The 25,147-nt window shown below is 42.6% G+C and overlaps 1 protein-coding gene across 11 annotated transcripts in view; it reads left to right on the top strand.

Moving 5' to 3' along the window:
* The first annotated feature begins 3,478 nt into the window (after positions 1–3,478).
* Positions 3,479–25,147, top strand: part of ARHGAP12 (Rho GTPase activating protein 12) — a 146,903-nt gene continuing 125,234 nt past the window's right edge. For 2 of the 11 annotated variants that reach the window (XM_038389271.2, XM_038389268.2), the window contains exons 1-2: positions 3,479–3,656; positions 11,216–11,966. In XM_038389271.2, coding sequence (XP_038245199.1) covers positions 11,298–11,966 — 669 coding nt within the window. In that variant the 5' untranslated portion in view covers positions 3,479–3,656; positions 11,216–11,297. Of the gene's footprint in view, positions 3,657–3,876; positions 4,324–8,803; positions 8,902–9,716; positions 9,750–11,215; positions 11,967–25,147 lie in introns of those variants that run through there. The other 9 variants (XM_043509542.1, XM_038389275.2, XM_038389267.2 and 6 more) reach the window with 8 other exon arrangements.

The following is a 25,147-nucleotide window of genomic DNA, read 5'->3' as shown; positions in this document are numbered from 1 at the left end:
GGGGTATGTCTACGCAGCAGCTAGGAGGGTGCTCCACATGCACTAGCTCTGTTCCAGCTAGCACAGTAAAAATAGTAGTGTAGCCGTGGTCAGGTTGGAAGTAGCTTGGGCTAGCCACCCAAGTACAATCCTGCCTGACCCATGGGCATAGCTTGGAGGGGTCAGAAGTGACATTGCTCCCACAAAAAACTGAAAACCTAGGACAGGTGCAGAATTTGTTCCCCTGCACATGGCCCTGGTGGTCTGATTGGAGTCCCCCTTTGCTCCCGATATCTAAGTCAAACTATGCCTGTGACCTGATCCACTGGGTACATGCTAGGTCAGGAATCCAATTGTGTTAGAATCTCATTCGTCTATAACCAAATTCAAACTGTGCTTAAGTAGGATTTAAATTCAGTTGTTTAGCCAGTAAAGATAGGGTCTAGTTTCATTTGCTTTCAGAGCTGCAAAGTTTGGACAACATAAGTGGCTATAATAGAGAACAAGAGCCCAAAGAAAACTGTTCAGTAACACAAAGGATCAGACCAATAGACTTCAGTGAGGGCTTAAATTCCTAAAGAGTAAAGAAGACTTTTATAAATGTATTTAGAAAGCTGAGCTACATTTACAAATGTCAATTGTAGTATGACAGTATCCAAAATTTACAAAAACACAATTCAGATCCCTCCTAAAAATTCACTATTGCTGTCTTGCCAGTCAGAAGTTAGAGGGAAGAAAATTAACAATAAAAAGTAGAATAAAATAAATTTAAATTTAATCAAGTCCTTTCTTTGCAGACCTGTGATCTTATTAATGCTACCCCAATCATGCCTCTTTCATCTTCCCTTTATTAGATTTTTTACCCCCATCTGTTGCATCATTTTCTAATTTAGATTTCAAACTCTTCACTGGCTTTTGTGAGACACCCAACCCATTTCTGTGTACTCAAAATAATAATAATCTTATTTAAGTGGGTTAATTTAAAATTTCTTGACTTCTGTAGATTTTCATCAGTAATAATAAGGATTTAACCTAGATGGTGATGTTTTTGAGTTCTGTAGCCCATGGCAGTTTCCAATTAAAGTTAAAATTAGCAGTGAAACACAGAAAAATTCTAAAATAAGATATTTAACAATGCTAATCAGAACAAATAAGTGTTTAAGGCTTAGATTTTCAAGGTCACCCAGACTAGAGTGATTGAACTGACAATCAATTTTTAAACCACATGGGGGTGAAGTGACTAAGGTTGCTATAGTCACAAGTTTCAGAATCACAAGTCGTGTATGGAAAAATATACCCCTCGTGTCAAAGGCAGCATATGATGAAAGTAGCCCTATGATATAAGAAGTGGGCAAGGGGACTTGAAGTGAATTGGAGATTGATGAGGCTACAATTTTAGAAATGTTTGGTTGCTTATCAGGAAGCCAATGAAGTGACTGCAGGGAGATGATTTTCTGAAATCGTGGGTGTGTGTACATAATTACGTACCGAAGGGTGCATATCCAAAAATGGTGCAGCTTTTCTTTGCTCTTTATCAGGCTTTTTTAACCACACATAGAGATCTCTATATTTTATACTACCATCTGTGCTAGTGAGTGATCTTATTGTGTACATAGCGGTATCAGGATTACTTTGACAGATTATAGGGATACTGCAAGAAGAAGGGTTGCAGAATGGATTAAATAGTGTAGGTGTTTGCCAATTTAAAATGATCATCTACATTCCTGGCTAAAATCAGGGCTTACATTAGCTAAAGATATCAGAAGCTTAATGGTGCGGGACTCAGCATTTACTTAGCCCTTACTGCTAGACAAGGATAACACTTTTTTTGAGTTTGGCTGATTGGGGAAATGTGCATTATTTTGACACAGCGAAGTTGGGATATGCTATAGGATATGCTCCTTGTTAAAATGTGGATGATGCAAAATGGGTGGTAAACTGGGGAGGGAGCTGGATAGACTGGGGGTTATTATTAATGTTTAAGCACTTACAATGTACTTGTGCACTGTACAATTGAAAAATTAAGGCCAAACCCTCCCAGAAGATTTTACAATCTGAAGGACAAAAAGAACAAAATGCTCAGGGGGATGCAGACTATGGAATTAGCACAGATTGAGTGTCTGATGTGCGAGTTATTCAGAGCTTACTCCATCTCTAATGGGATGTTGGGGTGCAGAGGGCATTTGCCAGAGCTCAGTGTGTGAGCCGGATGATGGGGAAATTTGAATGAGGAGAGGGTGAGTTCCAGTGCGTTGGGTTTTGGTGATCACAGAACACCTAAAGGCAGCAAGACAGAGGGTAAAACCCCACCGTGGACTTGTCCCAGCTGGATGTCTTGTGCTAAGAGAGTCATATCACATCCAGACAATGCCCTAACCCAGTGGCGGATTAATGATTTTGCTGCCCCTAGGCCCTGACATAATTGCCGCCACCCCTACCCCCCCCGCCTCCCTCCCGCTCAGCTCGTCTCCGCTCCGCCTCCGGATCCTCCCTTGAGCGCGCCGCCGGGCCCTGCTTCTCCCCGCCCCGCCAGTGCTTGGCCCCGAAACAGGTTCGCGAAGGATGGGGGAACAGGGCGCGCTCAGGAGAGGAGGCGGGGCCAGGGTGGGGATTTGGGAACGGGGACCAATAGGGGCAGGGAGGGGGCGGGGAAGAGGCGGAGTTGGGGCGGGGCCGGGGGCAGAGGGCGCGAACTGGCGCCGGGGGAAGCAGCCTCTGGCTGCTATTATAAATTTGCCGCCCCTGCAATTTTGTCGTTAATACGCCGCTGCCCTAACCCCTCCCGCACGCAACAGGGACTAAGGCAGTATTGGGCCAGCAGCAGCGAGACCTAAGGCTGGACAGCTTGTCCTCTGACCTCTCCATCCCACTGGCTCCCCTTTGCCAGCCGCTTCCCCTCCCTTCCATCTCCCCGCTCCTCTCCCTCTCAAAGCCGCTTCGCCCCCCAACACCCAGCTCCCCTCCAACCCCCACCCCGGCTCATCTCTGCCGGCTCCCCCCTCCCCACCCCACCCCGCTCCCCCTCTCTTCCTCCAGCTCCCCCCTTTTCCTCCGGCTCCCCCCCTCCCCTAGCTCCCCCCCTCTTCCTCCGGCTCCCCCCCTCCCCTCCCCACCCCACCCAGCTCCCCCCTCTTCCTCCGGCTCCCCACCCCACCCAGCTCCCCCCTCTTCCTCCGGCTCCCCCCCTCCCCTCCCCTCCTCACCCAGCTCCCCCCTCTTCCTCCGGCTCCCCACCTCCCCTCCCCTTCCCTCCCCGCTCCCCCCTCTTCCTCCGGCTCCCCCCCTCCCCTCCCCCAGCTCCCCCCTTTTCCTCCGGCTCCCCCCCTCCCCTAGCTCTCTTCCTCCGGCTCCCCCCTCCCCTCCTTACCCAGCTCCCCCCCTCTTCCTCCGGCTCCCCTCCTCGCTCCCCCCTCTTCCTCCGGCTCCCTCCCCACCCGCACAGCTCCTCTCCCACCCCCAGCTGCCCATAAGCGCCCAGCTGTCCCCGCCCCCTGGCACCTTTCCCCCTCACGTCCCTCGCTCCACCCCTCCCCCGGCACGTGACGAGGGAGCGCTGACGCCGCGCTGTGCCCCAGAGGAGCGGCCGCTGCGCCAGAAGGAGGCGGCGGCGGTGGCGGCCGGGGGGCGGCGGCGATAGGCGCCGTGCTGAGGCGGGAGCGGACTCGACGCCCGTCCGGGTAAGGCGGCTCTGAGCAGGGGGGCTACGGCGGGGCAGGGCGCGGCGACTCGGGGGCAGCCGGGACCCTGCGGGTGGCCCCGTTGGCTGGTGGGAGGCTGCTCCTCGCAGGGACGCCCCCTGGCTGGCGGCGGCGGGAGGGGGTCTCGGACGGGGCCCCCGAGTCCGTTCCTGCGGGCGCCTGGGCTCCCTGTGCCCCCACCCCTGTGGTGCCCGAGGGCGGGGGTCCTAGGGGCTGCCATGCGGGGCCGAGCTGGGGAGCCGCCTGGGCCGCTGGCCTGGCCCGGACGGTGGCTGGGGCAGCCGGTTGCGAGGATCCCGGTAACAGGCAGTTAAGGAATAACCTGCCCGTACGGGAAGTTTCTCCTTGGTCCCTGCCAGTGGCTGGCTTGTGCCCGGAAGCGTGAAGGCATCGGCCCCTCCTGCGCTGTTGTCCCGGGGCCGCTAGACCCGCGCTGTGCGGGGCTGGCTTGTTCCGACTCCCCAGAACTCCTGGGGTTGGGTGGGGGCAAAGTGAGCGACACCCGCTCTGCGTCCCCCTGTACCGACAAGCGGGCTGCATAGCCCAGGTTGTGAAGCTGGCAGAGAAAGACTTTCGTGTCTTTGAAAATGTGAAGTGATTTTGTGTGTGTGTGGCTCGTTTCACAGGCTGTGCTCAATACTGTGCGGTATGTTTTTCGTAGACCTTTGTGGCCGTATGTGGCCTTTCGTAGACCGTATGTGTTTTTATACACTGCAGATATATATGCTCGCAAATGAGTCAACGGAGCTATGAATGTCTTGTGTAACATTTCGTTTCACCTGTTAAAACGAATCCTAAGGCTCAGATCAAAACAGCTTGAATGCTAATTGAGATGGTAGCCATTACTGTATTTTTCCGATGTCCATGTTGAATGTGGACTCTTAACACGCCCTAAAATAGTTTGAATGCTGCTTGTTTGCATGATTTAATCATAGTATACAGACACAGATTTGCTCAGCTATTTATAGCTTATCATTCTAGTCAACAACACAACAAAAGTGCACAGTGAAAGGCAAGGGACTGATGTTAGGCTGCATGCTCATTATGTTTATGGTTGGTGAAAAGTGGCTTTTAAAAGTTGCTTTGACAACCATTTAAAATATACCATGTACTCAGAAGTCTCTAGGCTGAGTTAATACACAATTATCAGGAAATTAGATGTTTACTTGTTATGCTTTTAATTTTTACGGAAGTCTAAACACTTGGGGGGGGGGGCTTATTCTGCTTGGGAATTAAATTTGTCTCCTAATGCTAATGATGGTTTATGTCTGAGGAGGTGGGTAGAGGATTAGACCTGTTTTTTAAAGGACCTACAAGTCCTTACTGTCCACATTAGCTGGTTGTGTTTCATATATATGTGCATGCTAGCTTGAAATGATTTTGCCTAAAATTCTGTTCAAATAAACTGATGCATGTTGTCAAAAAAGTGTTCTGACGAACTTCAGTATGTGAAGTTCGTTTCTAACAGGGCAGATGTGAGGGAAAATTGGCTTATAGAAAGTATGTACTTGGGAGATTCTGTGATGACCTACTCTGAAACCTTAAAAAAAGAAGTAGCTCTTTGGATATAGTAGAGGATTTCTTCAAATTCTGCTTGTAACATGAACACTTACAAAATGCAGAATATATTGCTGACTTCCTTTATTTCCCTCAGTCACTGAATCTATTGAAAAGCTTGAAAGAATGATCAGCTAATTTTTTGTTTTTGATCATGAAAAATAAGAAATAGTGCCTCATTTGGAAAAACTTGAATAAAATACTAAATTCATCCCTGATATAACAAGAATTACACAAAGGGTTTAATTCTGTCCCCAAACTAAGTATATCCTGGGACCATATTCAAGAAATGCTGTTGGAGCAAATATTTTTGAGGTGCTGAAAGGACAAATTCAAGGGGAAAAACATCTATGTAGAGATAAATGGGTGGATTTTATATTTCATTTGGCCTTCAGTTGGTAAGAATTTATGATAAATGTTCTCAAATATGGTTTCTGTGACTGACTTTCTTGTTTGTGCAGCAGTATCATTAATGTATTCATCGCAGCTGTAGGGAATAATGCTTGTCAATTAAATATCTATTGCAGAGGTGGTACAAGAACCAAACCATTGTTTTTGTGTGGATCACATAAACAGTGGCTATTGTTTGGTTTTAGTGGTTCAGTTCACCTTTTTGAGAGGTGAAATGTGTGAACCTCAGTTTCTTGACTGTATTGTAAATTAAAATGTCTTAACAGTAGCTCTTCAAAAATACTCCTAAAAATCTAAGTATTTGTACAACCTTTTCTGATATTCCTCAAATAACTCCTGGGAAAGGAGTCCAGTTCGTAGAAGCTTAGAAATGCAGTCAATACACAACTGCATTAACTGCTGACAGCAACCACACATGGGGAGATCTTTGTTGTTTGTGTAGAATAGTGCTGATATTTCAAGATGGGAGGTGCTGTGGAATCTGGGGAAGCAGCTGGGCTACATAGAGTACTTATTTCAGGTCTTATCTGAAAGTTGCATAGATTTAACTAAAGGTGTAGTTTAAAATCAATTTAAATTTGTGCGGTCTGTGTAGTCACTGATATTTTAGTATGAGAGTCTTGTTTCAGTGTAGATTAAATTTTTTTATAGAGTTTTGCTAAACTGATATAAACTACTATTAAACCAACCTAAAAGTGTTTACATGCAAATTTATACCAATTTTAAGTAAATTGGTTTTAAAAAAAACTTTAGTTAGTAAAAATTTGTGCTTAATCAAGGCCCTAGATTTATGGATGAATCTCTTCTGGTAGGGGTATGTGTCTGACAGTGAGGGAATTGTCATCATAAACCCATTATTCCATTAAAATTGGAGAAGTCTTTATGAGAGAGAGAGACTAAATTTTGGACCTGAGGCCCCTGAATCATAGCTAGGAGAGGGCTTTTTTCCTTTCAGCAAGTCATAAAACCTACTCAATATTGAGTATGTCCTTACAGAATTTAATGGATTCACTATCATAACACAATCGCTATCTCTGTGTTGAGAAGTGTTCCATTTCCCCTAGGAAATGGGTGACCTAAAAGATTCTCTGCATGAGCTCTTAATCTAAAAATCTAACTTAATATGTTTTAACTACTTCAGTTCCTATTATATAGGTAGTATAATTTTATTCTGCATAGTACATCACTTTAGGATGGCACAAATGCCCTGTAGAGTGCGGGAACTTAATTACTGCCAGACTGTAAGGATTTTGTCAGTCTTTTAAATGCACTCTGGCACCCAGGCTTTCTTTGACCAAAGAAAGAAGTATAGATGCTGATCTCGGTCCCGTTGTCAATGGTGAATTTTCTTAGTGACTACAGTGTGATCAGTGGAAATCCATTCAGTAATATTAATCTCATGAATTAAGTTTCCAGATGCATTCACATATCAAAGGCTACAGGTGTACACTGTAGAGGAAGTTGCTTCAAGTAATACTTAAAACTCAGACACCACACTTTCTTTCTGAGGATCTCAAAGCACTTTACCATAGTGGGAATTTATCATTTTACAGATTATGGTTGGGGGGTGGAACTGAGCGACAGAAGTTACAAAACTTGACCAACTATATCACTTTAGGCAGTGACAAAGTCAGGAATAATTCAAGAACTCTTAACTCCACTCATATGTGCTCGCTTTTAGACTACACTAGCATTACTTGGTTGGAAAGGATAACTAAACTTTTATCGTTGAGGTTTGACAATACCTCCTTACATTGAAGTATCAGAAGATGGGCATTCAGATCCTTGGAAGGGCACAAATTAAATCCAGAATCCTTTACTAAGGTAAGAATCCACTAGTGGTGCTACTATAGTTCAGAAAGTCTGTACATATAGTCGTTCTTATGAACGCTACCATAGAAGACAATCTGTTGCATTTTGGATACGTGTGATAAAGAGCATTGAATTATTTTGATGTTGAGCATTCACAGGATCCACTCATTCTGTTGGTGGGAAACACTGAGTTCCAGGTATCCGTATTGCCTTTCACTGTGACAGACAGAAATGGGTCTTACTCACTAGCTTGATCTTGACATGAGTTTCTTATAAACCTGCATTAAATGGCTCAGTCTAGCATGGAATGCACTCATAATAATTAACATGATGATTTCCTTTCCTGTCTTGATAGTTGGTAGTACTCGGACTACTGCAGAAACCTTCACGGGGTGCTTAATGCAGGTCCTTTGACTTAAACATACTGCAATGTGAATGATGATGAGAGCTGCTGTCCCTCTCCTTTCTTTAAGAAATGGGCCATGAGACTCTGATACTGATTATAGAGTGGTGGGATTGAACTCGCTTCAGGATTGTTGACTTGTATTTTGTCTCTGCGCCCATAAAACTGTGAACTTTTTTTTTAAAAAGCAGGGACAGTAGCTTATATCAGTTTCCATCTTGAAATAACAAGAAGCCAAAATGCTTAATATGTGAAGTTTAGCTGTTTGTGATGGTGGGGTGCAACATAAAAAGATAAAAGCAGTTTCTGTCAGGTGTTACCTTGAAGCAGGGAGCAGCAGTTAGCTGCTGTGAAAGGGAGCAAGCAATCAGCTTGGAAGAAGCACTATGAACAGTAAGACTTAATAATTTTAAAAATGGAATATTCCTATGAGAAGACTTTGAAATTGGGTTGAGGGTAAGAATTTGCTGGCAGCTGGGGCAGGAAGCAAGATATGACTTAAACATATATAAGTCATAGCCAAAACACCAAGAATTCATAATGGAAATCTGAAGCTGCAAGGAGAAGGGCAGGGGGAGGGAGGGAATTACATGTGGAGATTGGAGCTGTGCAACTGAGGAAAGGTAACGGGTGATCAGAGTTCCTTTGCTGTAAGACCTCTACTTTGATGGAATAGCATAAAAGCTAGTCACTTTTTAATCAAAACCATATAATTTTGATAGGAACTTGAACGCTGACGCAGACGTACTTTATAAGCAGAGCATTTACACACACACAATCTTAGGCAGTATTTTTGTGCTATTTTTCAGTTTTGTTTGACTGAACATAGTATCTTTTTATTCTGTCAAGTCCCCCAATAAAATCATAATTCTAAGTTTAGAATCGGAGATTCTACTGGAAATTACTGTAATTAAAAAGTCACTCTCATGACATTTCAGGGTGAAGCAAAAGAAAGTTGCTTAAGCACCAGTGGCTCCTTATGGACCTCACTACTATGAACTTAGCTCCTTCAACCCCCACTGAATTTAATAGGAAATAAAGGTGCACAATACATTGAAGGATCAGAGATACGATTAGCCAAACTGAAAATGAAGGAAAATGTGTTAAAGGCAAAAGGATTTGTGTTATAAATCTTCGACATTTTGCTCATTAGAAGAGCCCACTTCCCTTATTAAGATTTCCTATGTTTGCATGATTAGGCTGCAATCCTGCAGTCACGTCTGTATGGATGGACGCATGTCAGTGTAGAGTTGCACTGACTTCATTCTCTTTCAGGGGTAAGCCCATGCAGTTCTGATTGCAGGCTTGGGGCTTTCAGGAGCTCAAAGTTTCTTAAAGAATTTCTATTCCCTAAGCAGTGTGTTCAGTAAACTATACATTATTTTATACTTGGTGTATTTACTTTTTAAAACTATTTTAAAGAAGCTAGCATTCTAGCTACTTGGTTTTTAGACTTTCTGCTCCCTTTTAATGTGTTTAATCTTTGTCTAATGCTAATCTTAAAATTTCTTGTTACTAATTTGTTATGCGGTGGCCAAACTAAATTATCATCAGTTGTTCTTTGGAACTCAAGTTGTCACTGGATTATGACTAACGCTATAACAGGACTATTAAACAGAGTGCAAGGACAGATATATATTTGGTTATATTGCCTGGACTATGAGAGACTGAAAGCCCTTCCCAAATTTTCCATAGAATACATGCATCAAATTAGATAGTTAAAAGAACTAAACATGAGAAAATAGGAAAAAAGGCATATTGCTTGCTCATTACTCTCCTTCCACATTTCTTGTTGGTTCTGTCCTCTTACTCTATTTTCAATGTTCTCTTGTTTGTTTTGTCCCCTTCCCTTCTAGCTGTTTCTGGGTTGTGCCACACTGTCTTGTGAGGTAAGTAATTAGAGAGTGCTTTTAAAAAACCCCAACAAATTAAACTGTGGATGTTTTTAACTGCTTCTAACTGGGCTAAAACCCAAAAACTAAATTGGAAATTTAAAATATCCTTTAGAGAGAGATAATGGTGTCATGGATGTTGGTAAAGCACACTTAAATCTGCAAGCAGGCCAGTTGCTCCATTATGAAAGCCTGAGTTTGACTGTGGAGGCATTATGCTCTGCATGTGGAAGGGAGGGAGTTCCTTGTAGAGGGATCTATTTGGCTGATACAGAAGAGGTGTTAATAGCACTTGAATGGAGTATCAAGCCATCCTTGCAAGGATTGCTGGCCTGTCACAAGTTTGTTAGTGTGTGGGGGGAGAATGATTAAGGGGACTAATGAGTAATTCTGGGAACTCTGAAAGGGGCCTCAGAGGACTTCTTGGGACCAGAGAAAGGGAGGCAAAATAAGCAAACCAGCCCTTCTCCTTCTGAAGACTTAATTATAGGAGAAGTCACACTGTTCCATGAAGAATTTTAAGCTTGTACGTAAGCAAGTGATTGACTCGAGCTAAAAAAAACACTGATCTTCTTTGCTAAGTAACAGAAACAATAGGCTTAATAGGTAACTTGCAGATAGTAAGAGGGTCATGAGCATAGGAGGGCAGAAGTTGTGGCTAGGGTTGCCAATCCTCCTGGTTTCTCAGGGAGTCTCCTGGAATCAGACTCTGTCTCCTGAAGGCTTCTGAAGCCAAACCAGGAGATTTTAGGTGCTAAAAGTCCAGCGGTGTAGTGGGGAAAGGCAGGCTCCCTCCCTGGCCAGCTCCACACTGCTCACAGAAGCAGCCCACATGTCCCTGTGACCCCTTGAGGGGCCCAGGGGATCGCCACGTGCTCTCTTCTTCCCCCTCCCCTCCCCCCCCAGTGCCAACTCTGCAGCTCCCATTGGCAGGGAACTGTGGCCAGTGGGAGCTGTGGGGGCGGTGCCGGTGTGTGGAGACCTCCTGGCTCCTCTAGGAGCTGCTGCCAGAGGGATGTGCTCGTGGCTTTCTGGAGCCGCCAGAAGTAAGCACTGCCTGGCTGGAGCCCTCACCCCCTCCTGCCCCCAGCCCAGAGCCTATACCCCAACCCCCTCCCAAGAGCCTGCCCCCCCTCCTGCCTGGTGGGAGGGTGGGGGAGAGCAAGCAACAGAGGGAGCTGGGATGGTGTGAGCGGTGGGCATGGCCTTTGAGAAGGGGTGGGGCAGGGGGGGCAAGGGTGTTTGGGTTTGTGCAATTACAGTTGGCAATCCTAGAGGTCATTGTTTCCACTGTTTTACTTTCATAAATAGGGTGTCGGGTATGACCTTACAGTTGTTTTCTTATCAAACTGTTACTGCTTGTTGAAAGACTTAGATAATTAATGCAATATGTGGTATTAATTTTGAAACCACATTTCCCTCAGACATTTTAGGCAATTGACTTTTATTTTTGTTTCTTATAGCTCTACGGATACAAACAGGAAAAAAAAGTCATGATGTGCCTTATCTTTCGCCTGGAAAGGTGAATATCTCTTTCAGATAGAGATGGCTGACAAAACTGGAAAGATCCTCCCAGGACCGCTGTACATTGAAGTAGAGTATGATTATGAGTATGAGGCAAAGGATAAAAAGATTGTGATAAAACAAGGGGAGAGATACATTTTAGTGAAAAAGACTAATGATGATTGGTGGCAAGTCAAAAGGGATGAAAATTCCAAGCCCTTCTATGTGCCAGCACAGTATGTGAAAGAAGTAACACGAAAAGCACTAATGCCACCTGTTAAACAATCAGGTGGTCTGCCAAATAGCTCTTTGAAACTGATGCATAGTTTACAGAAGTCGACAGAAAATGTGAACAAGTCTCCAGAGCTTTCTAGTTTTGGAAAATCCTCTCCAGTTCAAGTGTCTGGTCTAGTTCGTGATGCCAATCAGAATCTGGGCCCAGATAGTAGCCCAGGTCAAAATCTTGGCCTGAGCCTGGACCTTGCCCAAAATAATGGAAAAATTAACAGTGAGTTGCAGTCCCCAAAGGTTTCCAGCCAGTACAGGTCTCTGTGTCTGGGACATCTCACTTGTCCAGAGCTCATGGAAATAGAGAAGACCAGCTTCTCACATGAACAGTCCTGTGATTCAGCAGGGGAAAGCTCAGAAAAAGTCCATCAGGATTCAGAATCTGGAGACGAACTCAGTAGCAGCTCCACAGAACAAGTGCAGGTAAGCTTGAAAAGGATCTAAGTCGATTTTTTTTTCTTAATTATACATCTTTGATGTAGTTTACTACTGTTTTTAATTTGCTTCCTAAATAGAAAGAATAAGAAGATTGAGGTGAAATCTTCATTTCATATTTTTCATCTAGTCTAGCATGGCATTGATTTGTCAAGTAAGATAAATGGCACATAAATTTATTTGTAACAAAGTACTTTGCTTTGTGCTCTTATTCTCATTTACAGTGTCCTTGGATATGAATGGCATAGAAGAACTTCAGTTAGAACTATTTTTTTCAGTGTTGAATGTGTAACTGGAGATGATGTGAATTTAAGCAGTTCTTAGTGACTTTTTCCTAGAGGAAGCAAGCACAGTGTTGTTAATTTCAACTTCTGGGCTCACTGAACTTTAGTCCAGATGCATGTGATTGTCACTAGCCACTGTCATTGATTTCTTATGTATATTGCATGTTGGTAATTTGCGAGTATGGATAGGTGAATGTAATCAATAGCTTAGTGGATATGAAATAGTGCTTTTAAAGTTTGTGTTGACACTTAGTCTGAGAATATCTCAAGAGCATTTTTATCTTGCTTTGAAATTAACTAATGGAAACTGCTATATTTGAGTTTTAAGTCAGAGATATGCTGAGCTGTGAAAGAAGTAGTGGTGGTAAGGGTGGTTTCTTACCAAAGCCAGTTAGTGACAGCTTTAAAAAAATTCTCTTTAGGCTAAAATAGCAAACCCTGGTATCTTGCCTAACTTTGGTTATCTTAGTAGAATCTGTGTTGGCTTACTAGGGAATGGGCTGGGGAGATCACCAGTTTCTTTCCCATAAGGGCTAGAGAGCCATTGACTGGTAATGGCATTTTGACACTATAGTTCTAGACCAGGGATCTCAAACTCAAATCACCATGAGGGCCACATGAGGACTAGTACATTGGCCCGAGGTCACTGAAACCTTTTCATACAACGATACAACATTATAGTCAAAAATGAAAAAAATGAAGAGTAATATGGTATGCTATTAAAAGTCACAGTATTTTTTTAAAACTGTAATGCAAAGAGGGGTTTTAATAAAATATAAACACCTGTAACTATTCTTTGTGGTCAGTAACACTGATGATCTACACTAACAGTCTATCAACATAGCTGTAATGGCAGGAACTTTTTAAAGTGACTATTCATACAAAATACGTTGCCACTTTTAACAAACATTCTTCCCAGCTACTCACAGCAAAGAATCATACATGCTGAACTTTCATACCTCAGACTGTTTGTCTAGTCCATGATCCCCCACCCCTTCCCCAAATCCCAAACCCCACCTCTTCTCTGCCCGCTCCCCTGAGTGCTCTGCCTCCCCACTCCTCCCCTCTCCCTCCTGGAAAGTCCTAAGTGCCACCTAACAGCTGTTTGGCAGTGGGAAGTGCTGGAAGGTAGGTGGAGGAGCAGGGACATGGTACGCTCAGGGGGAGGGCTGGGAGGAGGTGAGGGAAGCTTGGCGGGCCGCAGGAAATAACTCCGTGTGCTTGAGACCCTTGTTCTAGACCATTTGAACCATTAATATAGAAATGTAAGGTTCTGTGTTCTTTTTCCAGTCTGAGAGGTCATTGTAAACGGTGATATACATTATCCCTCTACTTAAACTCTGCATTTTCCCAATCTTGCTGTGATACTGTAGCTTCAGTACATACTGACAAACATTGATTATAGTAAATCAATTTATCAGCACCTATTGAATACCCACAAATATTTTAGTTTAAGGATGGTATTCAAATAAGGGTAGACACTAATTTTAGAAATGAAATCTTGACTATATGGCTGTTAGCTGGAATCAGTTTGCTAAAAAGCCACAATTAAGGCAATTTTCTTTTAGGAGATTCCACAGCATAACTTGCAAAGCTTTGTTACACTGTTCGGTTAACAAGAACCAGTACAGTTGGTTACCTGGACCTTACACATGTACATTTGGATTAGTGGTACATTAGTCTAATATCCTGACTGTCAGTGGCCAGTACTAGATGCCTCAGAGGAATGTACAAGGAACATTGTACTGGACAGTGTCTTAATAAATTGCCAAGTCGGGTAGTGGCAATGTTTTTCTTAATCCTATTCAATGAGAGGTTGGTTTATGCACTGAATCATGAGTATTTGTATCCCCTAAAACTTTTTAACCAATAAAAAATATAACAGTGGGTGTTCTTGTTATATGTATAATCCTTTTTGTATCCTACTAGTCGCCTCATCGCAAAAAAGATCCATTAGAATTGGAAAAGATACAGAGAAGGGTAACAAAAATGATTAGGGGTATATGGAACAGCTTCGGTATGAAGAGAGATTAAAAACCTGGGACTTTTCAGTTTGGAAAAGAGATGACTAAAAAAGGGTATGATAGAGGTCTATATAATCTTGACTGGTGTGGAGAAAATGAATAAGGAACTATTATTTACTCCTTCACATAACACACAAATTAGGGGTCACCCAATGAAATTAATAGGCAGCAGGTTTAAAACAAGTAGTTTTTCACACAACACACAACTATCCTTTGGAACTCATTGCAAGGGATGTTGTGAAAGACAAAACTAAAGCAGGGTTCAGCTGTGAAAAAACATGGCTATGGCTTATTATTGCTGTGGAGCTGTTTTTTACTCTCATTGCCTTAGGAAACAAGCAAGCAAATGTTCAATATGATTTGCAATTTTCTTTTTTAAAGCAGTGGAATAACTTAATCTCATCATATGGAATCACAATCTCATTAAATATAATTTAAATATTTGACATTTATTAGCCTAGGGTTTAAAACAGTGGTAGTGTTGATGTCATTGTTACTGTGTTGGCTTGGTTTAGATATTAGAAATGCCAGCCTTCTCCACTGGAATGTCCCTCATGCTTTCAATAATCAGCATTGTTTAGCAGAAGTCAGCTGTGCAGAAATTAATGGCTTAGAAAGCTGTTTTTATTGCTCATAGTCTGTAGTCAGAACATGAAGTTCCAAATCTGCATACACAAATGCTTATTTTACTTTCACATGGCAAGCCGAATCTTTTCTTTTTCTTTGTGGAGTCCAGTCTTACGCAGTCTGTATCATAATAAACTTTACAGTACTATCAGAAGTTCACATTTATCTCCTTAGATTGATTCAACTTTTAGCCAAAAGCAAGAACAGTTTTATTGAAATTGTTAAAATGTACCATGCTTGTTGTCTTAAAAGATCTATGGTTTAATTATTGTCTGTAATGAGAGATTTGGGATTTTAAGATTTTCTTCAGAAAAATTGAGAGGAATTTATCAGCAAATGTAAACCAAAGTTTCCAGGTATGTTTTTCTGAAACTGTTTTTCACAGGTCTTATAGAGTGCACCATTTCTGTAATGGTTTTAGGAAGGGATGTGAAAGAGCTTGGGTGAGATGGGTATAGCCTGCTTAATACTTTGCCACAGCAGAGTGATCTTTTAAGTGTCTCAGAATCTTAGAATACATTTTTATACAGCTTTTGGCATTGATGTATACTATAAAGTTTTATTGCAGGGAGAAGCTTAGAATCTAATGTGCTCATTACCATGAGCCTCTCAATTCAGCACTAAAGGGTCAATTCCTGCCTCCGATTGGCCTAGTGTTAGCCTCCTTGCCCACTTGTTAAATTCTCAGACAAGCACCTTTGTACTGTCTCAAACTCATGCTTGGAAAGAGCTTCCTGAAAATGTTTTCAAAACTAACTTGTTTTCCTCCCCCAAAGCACTCCTTAAAGCTCTCCTTTGCTGTGATACCTACAAAAAAACTTGACAATAGTTAGTCTTGACCTATTAGGCTGCCCAGTGTTCTCACTGTTTACTTGTACTACCTGTTGATTAGTCTGTACCCATTTTCTGTTCTTGCCTTATACTTAAATTGTAAGTCCCTTGGGGGCAGGGACTGTCCTTTTGTTGTTTGTACAGCACCTAACACAATGAGCTCCTGATCTATGATTGGGGCTCCTTGGCACTACGGTAATGATGATAATGGGCAGCTATGGAACTATGAAGACACGCTACGTTGGAGGGATTATAGTCCTCCACCTTCTGTGTCTTGTCAGTGGCATAAGTGTGGAGTATGTGTGGCTTTTGGATTATTTTTCATATCCTATCATCGGGGGGGTATTATTGTGGGAAGAATTTTGTAAAGAGATGGTTCTTAAACTATATTCTTGTGAATTCTGGGGTCATCTTGATTTCTTTTGGAGGGGGATGCTGTACCTGAGGACCAGTCACTAAAAATTGCCTCATCGTTCTGTCAGCTGCAGAGGCTCTGAAGAATGCAACTGTTGTGTGTGTGTGTGTGGGCTTCATAGAGAGAGGGATATAGTCCAAGTCATAGCCAGTCCCATCCGCTTGAGAGTTTTGTATGTTAGGACCGGGTCCTTGAAGTAAAGACATTGATAGGAAGCCAGTGTAACACAGATATCCAGAAAGGTTTGGAGTTGACATCAATGATGGGAAAAGATTCTTAATGATTGAAATTCATATGGACTAGAGGTTGATGGGGAGGTGGCAATGTGAATGCTGGGGAATTTGCTGCTGAAGGCCTGAACAAGTATTCTGGTGTTGTGGTCAGGAAGAAAACATTAGATATTAGAATTATTATGGACAAAGAAGCAGTTGTTGTTGGATGTAGCCTGGATGTGTAGGCAAGGGGAGGGGTTTGAAAAACCTCCAAGAGACTGGAATGAAGGAATGTCTAAAAAGAAGGGGCGGGGGTAAGGAGAGGAGAATTTTGTAGCCAAAGGTGGACAAGATCGAGAATGTGAATATGATAAAATGTGTCAACAGCAGAGAGATAATGGAGGATGAGAATGAAGTAGTGTCATAGCTAGTTAGTATTGAAGTAACTGGAAATCTTGGTGTACCCAATTTGGGTGCAGTAGAGAAGATGGAAACCAGAACAGAGGGGATTCAGAATGAAGTTGGAGTAGAGGCACTTGAGGCAATGGTTGAAGGTGGAATAGTCAATGAATTTAGAGGTAAAGGGCAGAATGGAGATGGGGCCATAGTTGAATTACCTGGAGATTATTGAAGACTACTGTAGTATACAATCCACTTTGTATATCTTGCTTGTTGGCCAGGAACTATATAGCAGTGGTTCTCAACCAGGGGTCTGGGGCCCCCTTGGGGGCCCTGAGCAGGTTTCAGGGGGTCTGCCAGTCATGGCTGGCATTAGACTCACTAGGGCCCAAGGCAGAAAGCCAAAGCCCAGCTACACAGGACTGTTGCCCGGGGCCCTGATGTCTACCACCCGGGGCTGAAGCCGAAGCCTGAGCAACATAGCTTTATGGTGTCCCCTGTGGTGTGGTGCTCCTGGCAGTTGCCCTCCTTGCTACCCTTAACGCTGGCCTTGGCTTTTATATGCAGAAAAACGATTGTGGCACAGGTGGGCAGTGAAGTTTTTATAGCATTTGGAGGGGGCCTCAAAGAAAGGTTGAGAATCTCTACTCTATAATAGGTTTCAGAGCGGTAGCCGTGTTAGTCTGAATCAGCAAAAACGAGGAGTACTTGTGGCACCTTCTAAAACCCACTTTATCAGATGCATGGAGTGGAAAATACAGTAGGAAGATATAACGGTACATGAAAAGATCGGAGTTGCCTTACCAAGTGGGGGGTTGAGACAATTATCAACAGGACAAAAAAAATCACTTTTGTAATGGTAATCAGGGTGGCTCATTAGGCCTGAATACAGACTGGGAGTGGATAGGTCACTACTAAAACTAAACTAATTTCCCCATGCTAATTTCACACCTTCTTTGTCAACTGTTTGAAATGAGCCATCCGGATTACCTTTGATAAGTGATTTTTTTTTTTTTTTTGTCCTGTTGATAATAGCCCACTTTAATTGAATTGTCTTGACCTCTCCACTTGGTAAGGCAACTCCCATCTTTTCATGTACTGTTTATATATCTGTATATCTATCTTCCTACTGTATTTTCCACTCCATGCATCTGATGAAGTGGGTTTTAGCCCACAAAAGCTGATGCCCACAAGCTGAACAAATACTTTTGTTAGTCTCTAAAGTGCCACAAGTACACCTCATTGTTTTTGCTCTATAGTAATAAATCTTCAACAAAAACAAATTTTAAATATTCAGTTCTGTTCTACTTGGCTCTTTGTCATGGCCATCTGCAGTAAAAGAATGAAACACGAAGGAAAATGTAGTCATTTTGTTGTGAATTGAATGTTCTATCTTGGCTTCTCAGTAGCGTCTTTCTCTGTGTGTGATTTAAGAGAATTGAATAAACTGGTAGAGTCATAAGTAGCAAGTGATATTTTTCCCCTGATTTATCTGCTTCTGTAGTAATCTTGGTGTCTGGAAGATGTAGTGTGCAAATCATTTTGGATTTTTTTTAAAAATAACTAAATGTAAAGCAGCTGGAATATCCCCAATAATGGCAGCAGTAGCATACCTTTCTGATTACTGGAGTTAGTCTCTATTGTCATTTATCTTGTAAGAGCATCTATATGACTGTTCTAAAGGTGGTTTATAAAAACGAGTTGCACCAAGCAGTGGTCATATATTTTAATTAAAATATTGAGCATATGACTTAATCCTGTAAAGTAACTAACTTCTGTAATGAAATCATGAGCAAGTTTGGGTACTCTGCTTTGCAGTTATATTGTACACAAATTGATTAATAGCTTCAGCATGGAGTATGATCAAACTTTAAGGTTATGTTCTATTGCAACACGCCTCTAATTGTCACATTCGGTTTATTTAGAATTTGTATTCCCATTTTCCACTTTTATGTTCTGTACCCATTTGTGATTTGAATAAGCATGTGCTTAACACTTTTTTTTTTTTTTTTTTTTTTTTTTAGATTATAGTACTTCAATGTTTAACAATTCCCTCATTTTTAAATCTGGTTAATCTTCCTATGGCATGCCTGGTGCCTCTATGGTGATGGTGAGGAACTTCCTTGCTTTTCACATCCCCTCTTCTTTTTGTTGTTGTTGTTGCAGTGACCCTGACTCCTTGAAAGAGCTAAACCGTTTGTTATACTGATTACAACTTTTCTATGAACAGGAAAAGATAACATTTAATCATTACAAATATAGACAGTGACCTATTTGCAAAGATTGCTCTTTTATCCTCTTTAGTAATTGACTATTGCATAAACTATGAAACACTAAAGTGGATTATCAGTAGGATGTCTGTCTTGCTCTGATTAATTCTGAGTAGTAAAGATCCAACAAATGGAGCTGATTTTTACCTCTACAGCTTCTCTAGAAAATGCTATTTTGTTTTTGATTTACATTAAAACATAATTTACACATTTCTAAATAAAACTAGTTATGAATACTGGTAAATTTCTTTAGGGGAAATCACAGAACGCTGTTTCCTCTTAATTAGCAGACTAACTTAATTAGGCCTCTAAATACAGGGGAGTAGAGTTTTCTAGGTCCCAGATTTAACCTGCTTTTTTTATTGGAAATGTGCTGCTTATTCTGCTTGTCTTTATTTTTAATGTACAGGGTCCAGTAATTAGTAATTTGAGGTGGGATATTGAAAATTCTGTTTACAGGATGTATACTTAATCAAACTGGGCATGTACACCAAATTCTAGGGCTGCATATATAGCTTGGTTAATATAGATCCCAGATGTGCCAAGTATAATATTTAAAACCCACTTAATTATTCTGGCAGAGATCTTATTTTAACATTCTCTCTTTCTCTTCCCTCCCCCCCCCATTCCCCTACCCTTGGAAATTATGCTTTCTGTAGCAGGACAACATTTTGTCTGGTATAATTGACTTTTAAAGGCAACATTACATTTAGGACCAAAAACTACTTGTAATTTAATGTATTTTTTGCAGAACGCTAAAATGAATAGACTTGTGTTCTTCAGTTGTTGCATCTAGCATTTCATATTCACCCTGAAGTGTTTTCAGGGTGCTATCAGCCCAGCACCTCTCCTGTTGGTGTAAGCTTTTCTACGCTAAATTGTCCTTCAAGTGGCAGGATTGGGGTCACCTCCGAGAGAAGTTCAACTTCCTTGGCTTCTCTGACTCTAACAAGGGCTCTGATCATGTTCAAAATAGCTGATGTCAACGTCTCTTTGACAAATTGTAATGAAACCAATAACTCTCTTTGTATCAGCCAGCAGATGGTACTCCCTTTCAATCACAACTGATATTCCTGTATTCAAATGAGTGATTTGCAGCAGAAAGTTTCCATGTTTCATTATTATTCCTTGACCCATCCATTCCCTTCATAGTGATGCTTTAGTGTTATGAGTTTACTTTTTTACTTTTCCTTTAGCAAAAAGTCTCTGGCTTTCTTTTCTACAACAGCAAGTATTTTTGAGAGTTGAGGTGGCTTGATCTCTAGTAGAGATCAATGGAAAAATTAAACTGGGATAGAGAGGGAAGGCTTTAATTGGCTTTTTTAAAATACTGGAATGGTAGTAATTTCAAGTGGTTGCATGTCTCTCAACTGAATAGATAGTTTAGTGAAATGCAAATCTACTTTTAGTACAGGCAATCTTATTTTACATTTTTCTAATTTCTGAATTAGAGTTCAGAGTTGAAAAGTCAAGAGAAGATCAATTTTTGTACTTGACGGTTAGTATTTTGTTTCATATTGAATTTTTGTGCATGTACGACTAATGGTAATGTAGAACTCCTTAAGACATCAGTTTTATACTGGTAAATGTGAATTGATTTGATCCTACATTAACAACTGAAATTGCTTCAGTTGAGTTGCATTACTTGATGCCTTATCTTGGGCAGCAAAGCTACAGTGCTTAATTTTGTATCTTGCCAGATACTCTTTGTCTGGTAGCTGAAGTCCAGAAAAAGGTTTCTCACACTTTCAATGTGACTTACCCCATGAACTTCCCAAAGGCTTTCCATAGATCCTGCCAGGAAATTAGTTCCTGCATCTGTGAGGATGTTGGAGGGCCAACCTACCCTGGCAAAAATGTCTGTTATTGCCTGGCACACACTCTTAGCCCTGGTGTTTCTTAGAGCTACTGTTTCCGGCCATCGGGTGGCAAAATCAATGGAAGTCAGTATGTACGGCTTTCCTCTGGGTGTCTTTTTCGGAAAAGTACCCAGAATATCCACAGCTACTTGCTGAACTGGAACCTCAGTAATGGGGAGTGGCTATAGAGGGGCTTTGACCTGGTCTTGGGGTTTTCCCACTTTTTGGGAAACCACACAAGACCGGACATGGGTAGAGACATCCTTGCCCATTCCCTCCCAGTGGAACGACTTTCCCAAATCGTCTTTTGTCCTATTCACCCCAGCATGGCCACTAGGATGATCGTGGGCTAAGCTTAATAGCTTTACCTGGTACTTAGTTAGAACTACCAACTGTCTCTGAGGATGCCAGTCTTCCTGGTGTCCAACAAAGAGTTTCCTTGTATAAAAGTCCTCTTTCTACAACAAACCTGGATCAATTAGAAGAGCTGAGAGGCGGTGGGTTGCTCTGTGCCTCTGTCCAAGCTCTTTGGAGGCTTTCATCTGCTTCCTGTTCGGTCTGGAACTGTTCCCTTGAGGCTAGACACATCAGTTCTTCATTGGATTGTGGATCTGGGCTTGGTCCCTCTGGAAGCAATATAGGGGATGGGGCTGTTTCCATTGACTGTGAACCACTTTCCGCTGGTGCACTATGTTGGGGTTCAGGCTCCTGCTGAGCCTCTTGTGTAAGGTTATCTGCTGCTGCCGCCAGTGCAGGTTCGGTGGGGCCCTCTGGTGTTGGGGTTAGTAAGTACTGGATTCGGTGCTTGCAATGGTTCTGGTGCTGGTTCTGGTTCTGGGACTGGCTCTGTCTGGGTCTCTGGGACTGGATCCACTACTGCCGTTGCAGACGTTGGCATGGGGTGCGGTTCCATTACCTCTAACGGGGTCCTGGTAGAAGTTTCTGGAACAGAGCTAGGCATGACAGCTTGCTTAGCCTGGCTGCGGGTGACCATTCCCACCCTCTTGGCTAGCTTCACATGATGGGCCAAGTCTTCCCCCAACAGCATGGGGATGGGATAATCATCATAGACTGCAAAAGTCCACATTCCTGACCAGCCCTTGTATTGGACAGGCAACTTGGCTGTAGGCAAATTGAAAGAGTTGGACTTTGAAGGGTTGAATTGTCACTTGGATCTCTTGGCCGATTAAATTGGGGTCCACTAAGGAAGCATGGATAGCCGACACTTGTGCTCCGGTGTCCCTCCACATGATGACCTTCTTCCTGCCCACAGTCAGTTTCCCTCCACTCCGAGGGTATCTGGGAGGCATCTGGGCCTGAGGACCTCTGGTCTGATTCCAGTGCAATGAACTATAATCTGTTGGGGTTTTTGGGGCAGTTGGCCTTTACATGCCCCAGCTTGTTACGTTTAAAACGTCGTCCAGCTGACGGGTCACAGGGGTGAGGTGGGTTGCTAGAGAATGGTGTGACAGGACGATAAGATGTCTGGAGTGTTCCTTGATGTGTAGTTGGGGTCTTGGGTTGTCCCCGGGAGTAGGGTGAGGTCGGAGGTTGTCCCTTCTGGTCTCCGCTCCAACTGTGTGGTGTGTGTGTGTGTGTGTGTGTGTGGTTTTTTTTTTTTTTTTTCCCCTGCCACCTTCACCCATTTGGCTCCAATCTTCCCCACCTCATTTACAGTTGTGGGCTTCCCATCTAGGATGCATCTTTCTAGTTCCTCAAGTACACCTATCTAAGAACTGTTCTATTTGCATTAGGAAGGGCAACTCTTCTGGAGATTTAACAGTTGCTCCTGATATCCAGGCATCCCAATGTTTCACAATGTGGTAGGCATGTTGGGTAAATGACACATCTGGTTTCCACCTTAGGGCTCTGAACAGCCAACGGGAGTGCTTGGGTGTTAGCCCCATTCTGACTCTCACCTTGGTTTTAAACAGTTCATACTTGTTCATGTGTTCCTTAGGCATTTCAGCCGCCACCTCTGCTAAGGGTCCACTGAGGTGCGGTCTCAGCTCTACCATGTACTGGTCTGTAGAGATGCTGTAGCCAAGGCAGGCCCTTTCAAAGTTTTCTAAGAAGGCCTCATTGTCATCGCCTGCCTTGTAGGTGGGGAACTTCCTGGGATGTGAAGCAGTACCTGGAGAAGGATTGCTAGGGTTTGTTATATTCTGCTGAACCTTTGCCTTCTCCATCTCCAGTGCATGCTTCCTCTCTCCTCCTCCCCCCCCCCCCCAGCATGTTTCCTCTCTTGTGGGCAGCCTCAGTTTCATTTTTGTTTGCCTCCATTTCTGTCCTGTGGGCAGCCTCTTTGGCTTTTTCTGCCTTGGGTTCTGTCATCTTAGCCTGTTTTTAATTAACTTTGCACCAGAGAGTTTAAAAAACAAAACAAAACTGGTTTGTAAAATTTAGCTGTGCTGTAATGATATCTATGTTCTCTGATTAGTTTTTTTTTTTTTTTAAAAAGGATTTTTCTGTAGGCTGAGAATAGCTAACACCTTTGCCTCCAGGCAAATAGACAGAAAACCCCTCTAGCTGCTCTTAGCTTTAAAAAAACAAACAAACAAAAACCTCTTCAGGTCTGTGAAACTTGTGAATTTCCCCGCAGGAGGTAAAACCCCAGCTCAAAAAAGAAAGATCCCTTTTGTTATGCCTGCTGCTCTGGCTCCCAGGCAGAGACAGAAAAACTAATTGCTTTCAGCTTAAAACCTGCTTCCAAGCAGCCCAAAAGGGGGATGGGGGGGAGTCCTTTTAAAATCCTGCTGTGCTTCTGCTTCAAAATGATCTTAAAAAAAATAAATAAATAAAATCTCAAAATGATCCCACTGCTCTGCCACCATGTCCAGGTTCCTTCCCCACTCTGAACTCTAGGGTACAGATATGGGGACCTGCATGAAAGACCCCCTAAGCTTATTCTTACCAGCTTAGGTTAAAAACTTCCTCAAGGTACAAACTTTGCCTTGTCCTTGAACCCTATGCTGCCACCACCAAGCATCTTAAACAAAGAACAGGGAAAGAGCCCACTTGGAGACTTCTTTCCCCTTCCCCCCCACCCAAGTCCTACACCCCCTTTCCTTGGGGAAGGCTTGATAAAAATCCTCACCAATTTGCATGACCCAAACCGTTGGATCTTAAGAACAATGAAAAATCAATCAGGTTCTTAAAAGAAGAATTTTAATTTAAAAAAAAGTAAAAGAATCACCTCTGTAAAATCAGGTTGGTAAATATCTTACAGGGTGATCCGATTCAAAACATAGAGAATCCCTCTAGGCAAAACCTTAAGTTACAAAAAGACACACAGGAATATACATTCCATTCAGCACAATCTATTTCACCAGCCATTTAACAAAAGGAAATCTAACACATTTCTAGTAGATTACTTACTAACTTAACAGAAGTTCTGAGGAGTTAGGAAGAGCATTCCTGATCTGTTCCTGGCAAAAGCATTGCAGACAGAGCCTTTGTTCTCCCCCCACCCCCCTTCAGCTTTGAAAGTAACTTGTCCCTTCATTGGTCATTTTGGTCAGGTGCCAATGAAGTTACCTTAGCTTCTTAATCCTTTACAGGTGAAAGGGTTTTTCCTCTGGCCAGGAGGGATTTTATAGTTCTGTATACAGAAAGCTAGTTACCCTTCCCTTTATATTTATGACATCAGTAATGGATAAATGGAAATGGTAAGTCAAAATTGAAATAGTACACTTTCAACTCTAGTGAAACTACTAGCTATTTCTGTACCATTGGCAGGCAAGCATGTAATGGTGTGCTGTCAGCAATGTGATGAAAGCATTAAAGTCTCAGGTTGAGCCAAAGGCAGTATTATGTTGGTCTCTAATGAAAAGTTTCAAATTCTGTAATGCACGTCACCCATTTCTCATCCTACCTATCCACTTTATTTTATTGCATTGTCAACCTCTCCCTTGCTGAAAACTGAAAAACCACAACTCAGTCCTTCAAATCCCTACTGAACTGCCACAGTGATACCTATAGAACCCTGCCAGCTAAGCAAATGGTGAGCTGAGATTGCTGCTACTAATCTGTTTGTTTGTTTCCATTTTAAAAAAAAGCCTCCATATAAAAATTGTTCATATAGCTTGTGACCCAGTGTGTCTGAGGTAGCCCTCACTGGAAATGCCAAGGGCAGGGCAGGACGCACAAAGGAGAGCGGATACTCCCAAGACTGGTGGGTAACACTGAAGTTAAACTCCCCAACCAGTCACAAACTGTACTTCTGATCCCCACACTGGTTATCAAGAA

Source organism: Dermochelys coriacea, chromosome 2, assembly GCF_009764565.3.
Source record: "Dermochelys coriacea isolate rDerCor1 chromosome 2, rDerCor1.pri.v4, whole genome shotgun sequence".
Lineage (NCBI taxonomy): Eukaryota > Metazoa > Chordata > Testudines > Dermochelyidae > Dermochelys > Dermochelys coriacea.
The sequence above is the reverse complement of the archived record's forward strand: the minus strand, read 5'-3'. Positions and strand labels throughout refer to the sequence as shown.